Source organism: Glandiceps talaboti, chromosome 21 (assembly GCF_964340395.1).
Source record: "Glandiceps talaboti chromosome 21, keGlaTala1.1, whole genome shotgun sequence".
Lineage (NCBI taxonomy): Eukaryota > Metazoa > Hemichordata > Enteropneusta > Spengelidae > Glandiceps > Glandiceps talaboti.
This window is the reverse complement of record NC_135569.1, coordinates 7,842,117-7,855,830: the sequence shown is the minus strand read 5'-3', so window position 1 is coordinate 7,855,830 and position 13,714 is coordinate 7,842,117. Positions and strand designations below refer to the sequence as shown.

At 37.8% G+C, this 13,714-nt stretch overlaps 1 protein-coding gene across 2 annotated transcripts in view; it reads right to left on the bottom strand.

Annotated features, from left to right (window-relative positions):
• Positions 1 to 13,714, bottom strand: part of LOC144451665 (agrin-like) — a 75,913-nt gene that overhangs the window by 36,880 nt on the left and 25,319 nt on the right. For both annotated transcript variants that reach the window (XM_078142559.1, XM_078142560.1), the window contains exons 3-6: positions 12,314 to 12,523; positions 4,839 to 5,066; positions 3,439 to 3,660; positions 622 to 831 (exon numbers count right to left, since the gene is read on the bottom strand). In XM_078142559.1, the coding sequence (XP_077998685.1) occupies positions 622 to 831; positions 3,439 to 3,660; positions 4,839 to 5,066; positions 12,314 to 12,523 (870 nt within the window). The remainder of the gene's footprint in view (positions 1 to 621; positions 832 to 3,438; positions 3,661 to 4,838; positions 5,067 to 12,313; positions 12,524 to 13,714) is intronic.

Genomic DNA, 13,714 nt, shown 5'->3' with positions numbered 1-13,714 from the left:
TTTCCAAGGAGATCTATCTATAATTCTGTAATTTAGAAAGTTCTACTGGGTGAGTGTGTGTGTTGGGGGGGGGGGGGGGGGGGAGACATGATAGAGTAGTGGGGTTGCAGTAATTTAGTAAGTTCTACCCAGGACATTACAGAGTAGTGGGTCCAGTAATTTAGAATGTTCTTCCCACAGCATCATACTGTTACAGTGTAGTGGTGGTGGATCCATCTCATTCCTAAGAAAGTTTTCCCTCAGGACATTTAGTATGTTTAACACAACAACCACAGGTTAATCAGTTCTACCAAGGACAGATAAAGTGATTTTAAAGAGTTCTCCCCTGGACACTACAGGATAATCACTTCACCACTGTAATTGCAGAGAGTGTTAAGTAACACATAATAGAAACTTGGGTACCACCATGTCATATAACAAGTTCTAAATAGCACATTATAGAAAACTGGTATCAACTGGATAGCAGAATAGTGTAATAGCATTAGTCCTTCACATCTACAGGTAGGTTAGTGGTATAACTGATAGCGTGATACAACATCATATCGTACAGATTACAAGAATGCTAAAAATTAACAAGGAATCTTTGCAACAACAGTGCAGGGCTAAGAATTGCAGACTTACCACATGGTCCACTTTTCTTCTTCATAAGGTTTTCGAGTTGTCCTTCACACCTGGCTTTCTCTAGCTCGCATTCACTGTTATATGTGATGTCATCATTACCACATACCGGTGAATACACAGGTGCACACACATCTGAACAAACACAGGATGTCCTCATACGATCATCTACATGGCAAATACCAAAGTCACACTGTACGCCATCACAGGGATCTGTAAGTAAACGAGCGAGTGGTAAGTATTCTCAATTGTAGCATTTCAATACTTCTGAGGGTGGGGGTGGGGGTGGGGGAAGGAGTACTTCCATAGTATAGGTCAGTAAATATATACCCTGGGTTGCTCCCTCCCCTCCAACACATGTGGAGGAGAGGGGTACTCCCTATTACTTAGTAAAGGTTGGTGATACATATATACCCTGGTGTTGCTACCACCCCTTCCAACACATGGGGGAAAGGGAGAAATACTCTCTCTTCTTCCTTAGCATAGGTTGGTACATATATACTAATACAATTTTGGTGCGAAAAATATTTATCTGGGTTATCCAAAATGTTAGTCCTGAATAAAAGAATGGTTCTATTGCATCCTGTTTAGTTAGTGTTTATCCAAGACCATATAAACTTTGGGGTTAAACTTCTAACATAGATTTTATATTAAATATAGAAATGTACAAATTTTCTACGTGGATTTACAAGACTATGAGTACAAGAGTATTCCAGCAATCACTCCCTGGCAGTCACTGACCTATATAACATTCCAAAGACACCCTCTAGGAATTTGCCAGAACTGACCTTCACTCTAACCTCAATTATAAAGAGTTTATAAACATCTCATTTATGGTTTTACAGTTAGCTCTGAATTCTTGTACAATAACCAGCAGCAAATCTTACTGCAGGGAAACTGATAGTTCACAAATCTTACACAATGTTTGTAATATTATGGGATAAATGTGTTTGCTACCGTACTGTGACTTCCCAAAGTAAACAGCCATGATTTGTATGTCTGTACTTGTTTAATGGTTTCAAATAGGTGAAGATTCTCAAGTAAACCCCATCTCACCTCACCCCAACTGCCATCCCATCTACAATCTCACCTCACCTCACCCCATCCCACCCACGTTTCTCAGATGTTTTCATCCAAACTTCGCGATGCTCCAGTGTTTTTTATTAAGGGTGGTAAGCAGGCAAACTCTACCAGTGATTCTCCTATCATTTTACCAGGGTTCCCCACCAAAATTATGGTACAATGTAGTGCAAACTATGCTAGTTTTATCATATTATCCCTTCCTATTCCTGGGGTTCTCCAACCTTAGCAAAAAAGACTGCACTCAAATATATCAGTGCAAGTGTTTTTCTTGGTAAGATAGAATGCACATGGTAACCATTTTTTTGACAATCAAAGTTATTAATTCATCTGAAACTATGGTTTTGCTGAGTTCTTTTTGAGACAATCAAACAAATTGGATTGTTCATCTATTTTTGAAGGAATCAACCTACAGAAATAATACAACTATCATCCTTGCCATTATACCAACACATATACATAACTTCACATACAGGACACTGCACCTTTTACCCTGGATTCTGAGCCACGTTTCCAGGGTTCTAAAAGGTACTTTTGCTGCCAAACAATGGACAGATCATTTCACATTTTGTGTGTAGTAAATTTAGCTGCATACTCAACTGTCTGGATATTATGGGTAGAGAGTGCAAGGAGGTGCATAACCTGTGCCCACATGGAATGTCATGCTACTGGTATATACATCCAAATAGACACAGTTCAAAGGCTATCTATCTAACATGCAGGACAACTCAAACAGCGTTGATAGTCTATCGACTGAAAGTATTAGTTTACAGTGGCACGGGCTGAGTTTATTAGCTTTTTACTGAAATAAAACCACATTCCAATATACATGTTATGTTAATGTATGTCTTCTATAACATTACTATTGTCTTCTGGCATTGTTAGAGCAGTTGGTTGTATAGTAGGAATTTTCTGACCACATTTGATATGCCTCATAAATTATGTCATTGGATCGTTAATGAGTTATATTTCAATACCAGGTTTGAGTTCAATCAATTGCAAGTGGTGGTTATATGTAATTGCGCTTCAGTTGGTACAATAATGCGAGTACCTTTCAAATATGCAGTAAAATCTACACCTGAACACGTATAAACTCAGCTTGTGCCCCTTTCAAATATACGTCATCCAACAGAAGGTTCACACAAACCCATTTCTTGCTTTCTAGCTTCAGTATTTGATCGGGGAAATCCTACAATTATGGTCTGGACATGTAGCATGGTAAGAATGCAGTACAGTGGACCGAGCACCATATATACACATTTACATTTAAGCTCGGGAGTCATGGTTGAATTAGGTATTGGATAGGATTAGGGTCAAACTCCCTAGCTTAAACCTGAATTGTGTCATCTGCAACAAATGGCCATTGCTCTACTCATACTTGCCCCAGCAACATGCAATGCTCTGGAATGAAAATGATGTACAGACTACTGGAGTCTGTGTTTGAATAACGTCTGATTATCTATTAATCAAATACCATTACAGCACAATTTCTTCACGATTGTTTTGTTGTCATCTCTTTAGCAGTGAGCTGAACCATGAACCCTCCCTTGGTGCACATTTAACCAACACAACCAATTGTTACTAAAACACAATTGATTTCCATGGCGATTACACTTGAATTAAACTGAATCATGTACTTGACTTCTCATCAAAATATAACCCTGCCCACAAATTCTGACACGCTCTGTTAGATCTCAACAACCCCAAGCATTTCTAACCTGAGGGTCATTCAATACTTACTATTAGATGAGCTACATGGGGCATTGCTAATCACTTGTAGCTCTGTACCCAGCAGACAAGCCTGTCTATGAAGAGCACATTCACTTTCGTAAGTGTTTCCATCACTTCCACAGACTGGGCTGTCGTCGCCGCCACATCTATCTTTACAGCGGCATCTTGCTTGTCTATCAGCTTCTACTAGACACACTGCACCTTTCTTACATTCTACACCCTCACATGGGTCTAAAATAGAAACAGAAATGCATAATGTAGATTAACGGCTTGCTTCGTAATGGTACTACCAGGGTGATAGCAAGGTGTTTTTGTTTATTATTTGGGGCGGAGGGGGGGGGGGAGGGGGGGGGGAGTGTGGGGTGGCAAATTTGAAAACTTTATATCAAGTTTACCCTACTTTAACACAAGGCATTATCTTGTTAAAGGCCAGAGTTTCAATCCCTGGTTCTCATTATCTTATTCAGTGTAGTCATAACGATTATATAGAATTATTCTTTTCTTAATTCTGAACCAACTTTTTAAATATCTCTGCCAGGCAACTCTTTTCTCACCTATAAATTTCAATTCTTATCCGAACAGAGCCTTTAAAGTTGTTCTACTTTGCGAAACCTAATAAACTGCCTTCACCTACAATAAATGTATATTTATGGGGTCATCCATAACCATTCACGCATAACATACACACTAAAAATACAGTCACTTTTTCCAGGTGACTTCTTTTCTCTGTCATGTAAAATCCTAAAAAGATATTGGCCACTGCCTGGGAGTGTCATAGACGTGTAACATTCCAGGCCACAGTAGGATTTTATCTGGTCATCTATAGCTTATACTATAATCTATTCTATCACATAGTGTCGGATCAGTTTCATTGCAATACCTAACCAAGCATACAATTCCCCTCTGGCTAGCTCTTTGACCCAGTTTTTGCCTTAGAAATAAACTTAGAAATGAACTGACATCTAGGATGGAGTAATTCTTGACATAAGTACACAGTTTGATAATTAAAATTCTAAAAACTAAGGGGATGTACAACATACTTTCAGGAAATGAATGAGAGCAAATTTACGTATAGCATTCTTCAACTGAGTGTATCCAGTGTGACAAGGCACTTAGTTGAATATATAAATGTATGGGGTTGTGGATATGTGAGTGAGTGTCTGTCTGTGTGTCTGTCTGTCTGTCTCTATTTGTGTGTGTGATGAGCTGTTGAATACAAGTGACTGGTTGCTATGTTAGTTTTACTGTTCCCTATTAATACCATTGTCGAGTGTATCTAGTTGCTACTAGTAGCTACTGTCTACAGTATCAAATTGTAACAGAGCTTGATTTTAATTCTTTGACAGAACTGAAGAACCAGCAATGAAGAAGAGAACAGTCTTTGAAATATTTACATGTAATACACTTACCACAAAGTCCTTCATATTGTACTTTGACATTATTCTTTTCCTGGCAGGCAGTTTTCCTGAGTTCACATTCATTTACATAATTGTGGCCATCATCACCACAAACTGGTACATTGTTGCCTGTATTGTCACAGTTCTCAGGGCACATGCACATAGCTGTGTTTCCATCACTAGACACAACACAGTTGGCACCATAACTACACTCTTTACTGGCACATGGGTCTGTTGAACCTGAGGTAGATAAGAAAAATAAACACAGTCTTGCTGTAAATAGCATCCATGTACAACAGTATATAAACACATGAGATAAACTGTATATAGATAGAATGTTTACTCTACAAAGTTGGCATGTAATATAAACCTCTTTCACACTTGTTGGGACTTGGCCAAGGACAATGTCCTCAAAGGTTGACACACACAGAGAAGAGCCAGCCAGCCAGACATTTGGAATGTGTGTGTGTGTGTGTGTGTGTGTGTGTGTGTGTGTGTGTGTGTGTGTGTGTGTGTGTGCATGCAGTGTATATGTGACATGGATGTATATATAATATGTATGTATGTATGTATGTATGTATGTATGTGTGTGTGTGTACATTGCATGTGTGCATGTATCATTGTATGTATGTGTGCCTGACTGCATGTGTGTGTATGTACATACGCATATCCATCCATCCATCCATCCATCCATATACATGTCCATACACATTCACAAACATACATGTACATTTGCATACACGCACATAAAGACAAACATACATACATACATACATACATACATACATATATACATACATACATACATACATACATACATACATACATACATACATACATACATACATACATACAGACAGACAAACAGACATTCGACACACAGATCTATACAATTTCTCTCTATTTTTCTAAACTATCCATACTAGTTTCTACTTTGCTGTTTGTATTTTGACGTGTGTTATGCAAGTTGTTTTGCGTTTATTATTGTTGTTATTGTTGTTGTTGTTCTATGGACTTAGACTCTATGATAAAGTTTAATAATAACAATAAAATACACAACGAATCATACAAATACTTTTCTCCTTATCTGAGGATGCCTGTGAACATGACAGTCTACAAGCGTTTAGAAACCTTCACAGTTCACAAACATTGAGCTGCTAAGTTGAGGTGCATTGAGATTTTTGTGCAGACAAACTTAGTATACTGGATTAGTACTACCCCGCCCCTTCCCTCCCCCACCACACATGTATATTCTTATGAATTAGAACATGTATACTGCATGAACACAGACATGTACTGACATGAGGCATGCAGACGTTTACACTTTACAGGAGATTTTAGTATGGTATAGTATTACAGACATACCAACATGTGACTACTATTTGAGATTCCAGAGACTAGACAATCTATTCTTATCAGTTCATTGCTGTCAACTATGTCCACTAGAATTAGAAACTCAAGGATAACTATAGTGTTATGTGTATACCTTGAATAAAGTCCTGCTGACAACAAATTTACATAAATTCTTTTTTTTAAACTCTTTCTTTGTATTTCAAACAAAACAAAAAAAGCAGCATCCAGGAGAAAGAGTGGATATTTATGTAATCATGTAATGTAGGTTACTCCAACCCAGACTATCTTCTGTCTACATTACATATAGCCATTGGGCAACACAACATGGGGTAACCACACACACTCCGGTAGTCTGCAGTGTACTGTACACATGCCCAATATGGACTATTAACCATAAAAATTACAATGTCTAAACTGAGGCTGTTTCATACTGAAGCCATACTGGTATAGGTACCTGTAGCTACCATGGTACAGTGAAAATTTTGTCAGTACCACAAGGTACATTGTACCTTGTCATTTCTTCTTTCAGTCCTAATAGCTACATGTAGATGTATCACTGCAGCCCTACATGTATACAGTATATCAGTGCAGTGTTCTCAGTGTTCGAACAGCATCCTTGAAATGTACACAAACAAGCAAAACATTTGATTTGTTCAGTCTGTACCGGTAGCTACATTGTAACTTGTTCAGTCTGTACCAGTAGCTACATTGTAACTTGTTCAGTCTGTACCAGTAGCTACATTGTAACTTGTTCAGTCTGTACCAGTAGCTACACTGTAACTTGTTCAGTCTGTACCAGTAGCTACATTGTAACTTGTTCAGTCTGTACCAGTAGCTACATTGTAACTTGTTCAGTCTGTACCAGTAGCTACACTGTAACTTGTTCAGTCTGTACCAGTAGCTACATTGTAAATTGTTCAGTCTGTACCAGTAGCTACATTGTAACTTGTTCAGTCTGTACCAGTAGCTACATTGTAACTTGTTCAGTCTGTACCAGTAGCTACATTGTAACTTGTTCAGTCTGTACCAGTAGCTACATTGTAACTTGTTCAGTCTGTACCAGTAGCTACATTGTAACTTGTTCAGTCTGTACCAGTAGCTACACTGTAACTTGTTCAGTCTGTACCAGTAGCTACATTGTAACTTGTTCAGTCTGTACCAGTAGCTACATTGTAACTTGTTCAGTCTGTACCAGTAGCTACACTGTAACTTGTTCAGTCTGTACCAGTAGCTACATTGTAACTTGTTCAGTCTGTACCAGTAGCTACACTGTAACTTGTTCAGTCTGTACCAGTAGCTACATTGTAACTTGTTCAGTCTGTACCAGTAGCTACACTGTAACTTGTTCAGTCTGTACCAGTAGCTACATTGTAACTTGTTCAGTCTGTACCAGTAGCTACATTGTAACTTGTTCAGTCTGTACCAGTAGCTACACTGTAACTTGTTCAGTCTGTACCAGTAGCTACATTGTAAATTGTTCAGTCTGTACCAGTAGCTACATTGTAACTTGTTCAGTCTGTACCAGTAGCTACATTGTAACTTGTTCAGTCTGTACCAGTAGCTACATTGTAAATTGTTCAGTCTGTACCAGTAGCTACATTGTAAATTGTTCAGTCTGTACCAGTAGCTACATTGTAACTTGTTCAGTCTGTACCAGTAGCTACACTGTAACGTGTTCAGTCTGTATCAGTAGCTACACTGTAACTTGTTCAATCTGTACCAGTCTGTATGTACCAGTAGCTACACTGTAACTTGTTCAATCTGTACCAGTCTGTATGTACCAGTAGCTACACTGTAACTTGTTCAGTCTGTACCAGTAGCTACACTGTAACTTGTTCAATCTGTACCAGTCTGTATGTACCAGTAGCTACACTGTAACTTGTTCAGTCTGTACCAGTAGCTACACTGTAACTTGTTCAGTCTGTACCAGTAGCTACACTGTAACTTGTTCAGTCTGTACCAGTAGCTACATTGTAACTTGTTCAGTTTGTACCAGTAGCTACATTGTAACTTGTTCAGTCTGTACCAGTAGCTACATTGTAACTTGTTCAGTCTGTACCAGTAGCTACACTGTAACTTGTTCAGTCTGTACCAGTAGCTACATTGCAACATGTTCAGTCTGTACCAGTAGCTACATTGCAACATGTTCAGTCTGTACCAGTAGCTACACTGTAACTTGTTCAGTCTGTACCAGTAACTACATTGTAACTTGTTCAGTCTGTACCAGTAGCTACATTGTAACTTGTTCAGTCTGTACCAGTAGCTACACTGTAACTTGTTCAGTCTGTACCAGTAGCTACATTGCAACATGTTCAGTCTGTACCAGTAGCTACATTGCAACAAGTTCAGTCTGTACCAGTAGCTACACTGTAACTTGTTCAGTCTGTACCAGTAACTACACTGTAACTTGTTCAGTCTGTACCAGTAGCTACATTGTAACTTGTTCAGTCTGTATCAGTAGCTACATTGTAACTTGTTCAGTCTGTACCAGTAGCTACACTGTAACTTGTTCAGTCTGTACCAGTAGCTACATTGTAACTTGTTCAGTCTGTACCAGTAGCTACATTGTAACTTGTTCAGTCTGTACCAGTAGCTACATTGTAACTTGTTCAGTCTGTATCAGTAGCTACATTGTAACTTGTTCAGTCTGTACCAGTAGCTACATTGTAACTTGTTCAGTCTGTACCAGTAGCTACATTGTAACTTGTTCAGTCTGTACCAGTAGCTACATTGTAACTTGTTCAGTCTGTACCAGTAGCTACACTGTAACTTGTTCAGTCTGTACCAGTAACTACACTGTAACTTGTTCAGTCTGTACCAGTAGCTACATTGTAACTTGTTCAGTCTGTACCAGTAGCTACATTGTAACTTGTTCAGTCTGTACCAGTAGCTACATTGTGACTTGTTCAGTCTGTACCAGTAGCTACACTGTCACTTGTCCAGTCTGTACCAGTAGCTACACTGTAACTTGTTCAGTCTGTACCAGTAGCAACATTGTAACTTGTTCAGTCTGTACCAGTAGCTACACTGTAACTTGTTCAGTCTGTACCAGTAGCTACACTGTAACTTGTTCAGTCTGTACCAGTAGCAACATTGTAACTTGTTTAGTCTGTACCAGTAGCTACACTGTAACTTGTTCAGTCTGTACCAGTAGCTACATTGTAACTTGGTCTGTACCAGTAGCTACACTGTCACTTGTCCAGTCTGTACCAGTAGCTACACTGTCACTTGTCCAGTCTGTACCAGTAGCTACACTGTAACTTGTTCAGTCTGTACCAGTAGCTACACTGTAACTTGTTCAGTCTGTACCAGTAGCAACATTGTAACTTGTTTAGTCTGTACCAGTAGCTACACTGTAACTTGTTCAGTCTGTACCAGTAGCTACATTGTAACTTGTTCAGTCTGTACCAGTAGCTTTATTCTATGGTTTATAGCATTACATGTCCACAGCTGTAATTATATCTGTCAATGATACAATTTACCAATGCCTGCATTCTTTGATTAATATTCCTACCTTATCAGTAAAATTATCAACTGCCCTTCCTACTGATACTTGATATCCCTTGGAATGCTGACCGTAATTCGCACACTATATTGTATGACCCAGTTATGAATTAATTCAATCAGGACTTATTGAGTTGTACCTGCTGTCCACTTTTCAATACACACATTTAGCTATATCATATTTCCGTTTCATAATACTCACTCTCGTTATTTTGCTTGCTAATTTATAAATCTTTCATCTACATTACATTGATATGCTTTCTCTGGCTAAGAGCCAAAGTAACCATGGTAACATAATTGTCGACCATTCATTTGCATCAATAGAAGATCTATATCAATTTACCATGGGAAGAGTATAACAATTTACTACGAAACTTGTCTTTCACTAAGCGGTACTTGTCTCAAAATTCAACACAGTATATACATTACTCAGCTGAACTAGCACATGGTGGCTTAGATGGCAAACTAGGATAAATTTCACCATTCTTCTAATTGCCTTCTCCGTATTTTAGGATTTATGGAAAAAGTAGATCTTCGACTTTGATAACAAATACCCAGTTCTAATAGCTGACTGACTTGTACGGGTAATGAATATCAAGTACTCAAATTTCCAAGAGGTTTTGGGTCATTTTCAGGGAGCTTACTTTTGTGGTTGACTTATCATTTTCAAGATAACTAACAGACTCAATAACAGACTGCAATTTGACATGTGGCAACATACTTTACTCTTCAGACAACTGTTTCTTTGATTCCAGACCAAAATAAAATCTAAATCTGTCAAAAACTTGCTACAAAACAAAAATTTGTTTTGGCGGGAATTTATTCGCAGTAAGAAAAATAATTTTCCAATGAACTTTCGCTGTGCTTCAGCCTTCTCACTATCAGACAGGCATTTGATTATTTTAACAAAATTTGATTGTTAGAAAAATGTTTTTTCACCTCTAGACCATAGCTGAGTAGAAATATATGGCAAAGCAAGATTTTGATAGGAGTTTTGGCAGGAAATTTATTAGTAAACTGGAATAATTTTCAGTATCAGTAAAAAATCTGACTACTCGCAACATAATTTAAAACTTCAGAGAACTGCAATTCCAGACTAAAACAATGAACAATGTTGAAATCTGTCAAAAAATTATGGCCAAACAGGAATTTTGATCAAGTAGTTTGGGCGGGAAATTGTTTGGTAGCTAGAATTTAGATAGGTCAACATTTTTTGTACATGAGAATTTACAGCTGTTACTGATAAACTTAAAGAACTGAGACCATAGTTAGACGACAAAACCTCTACCAGCAAGTCAAGTTCATGTTTAACACTTCAATTTTTTACCTCCATTGTTTCGTTCAAGTGACCAACAAAGGTCTCGTTTGACAGCGCACTTTTACTGTTCTTCAAGAGAACAATTCATATGCATGTATCATCCCAACTGCAAATAATCTCTCAACAGTTCATACTTTGTATGCTCCTCACATCAAACTCTACTATAACGGTTGGACATTTTGTTTACCCCATTTATTGTAAACATCCGTATTTGTCATCCATGCTTTCATTTCCGATGAAGTACTCCTGCTACCTTTAGTCTACACTGTTGTTGTGTTAAGCTAACCCCTGTATATTGTGCTTTGAAAGTGGCACAAATGTCTTATATTACAGCCTACAGTTAGCCCACAGACTTGGCTATCTGCATGTTACAACTGTTAAGCCATAGAGTTTTGGGGCTGAGTTTTTTCACTACAAATTCTTCATATTCAAAATCATATTTTTCAGGATTGCATTCTTCAGCATAGTCTAAGTGTTATCCTTCATCGAATCTGAATTCGATACCCTATTGGCATCCAGACTATCTTTAGCATAACATTACATGACAAAAAAAAAGTAATGGTGAAAACTGCATCAGAACAAACATCATTCAGGCCACCCAAACTTATACTTTAAATGAGTGTAACCTGCACGTCAATAAATACAATGGAAAACAGTTTACTTGAAACAGAGTGTTGTCTGGATTAACAGAAATCTTACTAAAATTGCTACATTTTATTGTCTGACTCAACCAAAATCTAAGTAACATTGCTACAACTTTTTTATCTAACTTGCCAAAACTTCACATACAATTGTTACATTTGAACTCTTTTAACGATGCAGAAATGAAGCAATGTTGATACAATGTATCGGTGTTAGTAACATTTTTGTCACACAAAAAGTTAAAATGTAGCAATATTAATAACTGTTCTATTTCACTTTAACAAGTATAATAGCTTCTCTTGTACATACAACAGACTGTTTCCATGTCTTGATAAGTTGTTAAAAAGAGGTCAAAGTATACCAATAAAAAACGTGGCAGGTCATCATCATTTGAACTTGATACCCACATAAAACCGCACCTATCAAATTGATAATTCCCAAAATACCACAGCAGTCTTGATTCAACATTCGCACTACACCACACCCCTAAGTCTGGAGTTGATTCTACAGAGCATGTAGTAGTGAGACAGGGACCACCAGAATAGTGTGACAATTACACCAGTTAAAGTGCTGATAACTTCATCAGTTATTACGATGCATGATTGTTGCATTCCTCGTTTTCTCATCCTTATCATATCAAAAGGTCAAGTATGACCCTATAGACACCTACCACATGGTCCTTGACTTTCAACAGTGATTCGTTTCTTCTGGGAACACGAGGCGACTCGTAGATGGCACTCACTGATGTAGGTGACCCCATCACTTCCGCACACCGGAGCAAAGACTGTGGTACATTGTTCTGGACAAACGCAGACACCGTTGCCTTTCTCATCAACTTGACACACAGCATCAAACCCACAAAGAACTCTGGCACAGGGACCTGTAATAAGAACACAAAGAATCTAATTAAAAGAACTGCTTGAAAGGACTTTGAGATCCTGGCAATCAGACCTCTAATAAGGAGGTTACAATGAATCCAATTAAAATGTCTAATTCAAAAAAGAGAATTACCGTAACAGATGTATAGCCCTCTTTGATCCCCTCCATACTTAGAGCTTTTACAATAGTCTACTTCAAAAACAGTTTGACATTAGTTCTTTAATCTTCTGAACTTTCACTTCTATACTGCGTGTATTTTACACCAAGTAGGACAGGAATTGATCACATAACAACCAGACTAAAAACCTGAGGGTGTGAACATTCACGTAACAATTGAAGGCCCTCGATATAGAGTCATATCACTAGAATTTTCCTCAGCTGAAAAAAGAACAATTCTGAACAGAATATACATATACATGAGTGTAGACATTCCTCCTCACAGAAGTATTCAGGGCTCGAAATTAACTTTTTTTTCTTTGGTATTTCTAGTGGGCTACCAATTTCATAATTGGTACCCCAAGGATTATGACCAGGAGTCCCATATTCCTGAACTGAAAATAGATTTCCTCTATTGGAAATATTTGTGTTATTAAAATACTTTCATGTCCATAAATCTTCAATCCTCATCACATAATCAGTGGTAGCCTGAATGGGCTACCAGCTGCAAATTATGGTAGCCCCATGACAAGAATTGGTAGTCTGTGGACTACTGTTAATTTCGAGCTCCTGTATTGTAATCGACGAGTACTTTGTCTTAGGGTTGAAGCAATTTCTCAACAACAAAAAATGAACTAAAATAAAATACAACTCTGATCTACCTATCCTATTTTCTGAAGTCAAAAATTGTTTTTGGAAACAATTTTTTTTTTCTACTTTTGCCTTATCAGAGTTCTCAAGCAATAAAGTGACCTAGTGTTAGCTTAGGATGTGGATGGGTAGTAAAATCTCACTTCTAAGTCAAGGTCAATCTTTTCAAAGCCTGGCCATACTTTCCAAATATTTGTGTCAAGGTTGAGATGCAATGGACCTAAATTTAAGGTCCAGCGTTTGTATCGTCTGACAAAATGGACAACTCCTAGCAACAAAAATTTAATATATACACTACAAATTTTAGCTTTATCAGTTGCACATATAGTTAATTGAAATCTGTACATTTAAATTTTGATTCTATGGTGTGCTTGTTCGTTTTTAT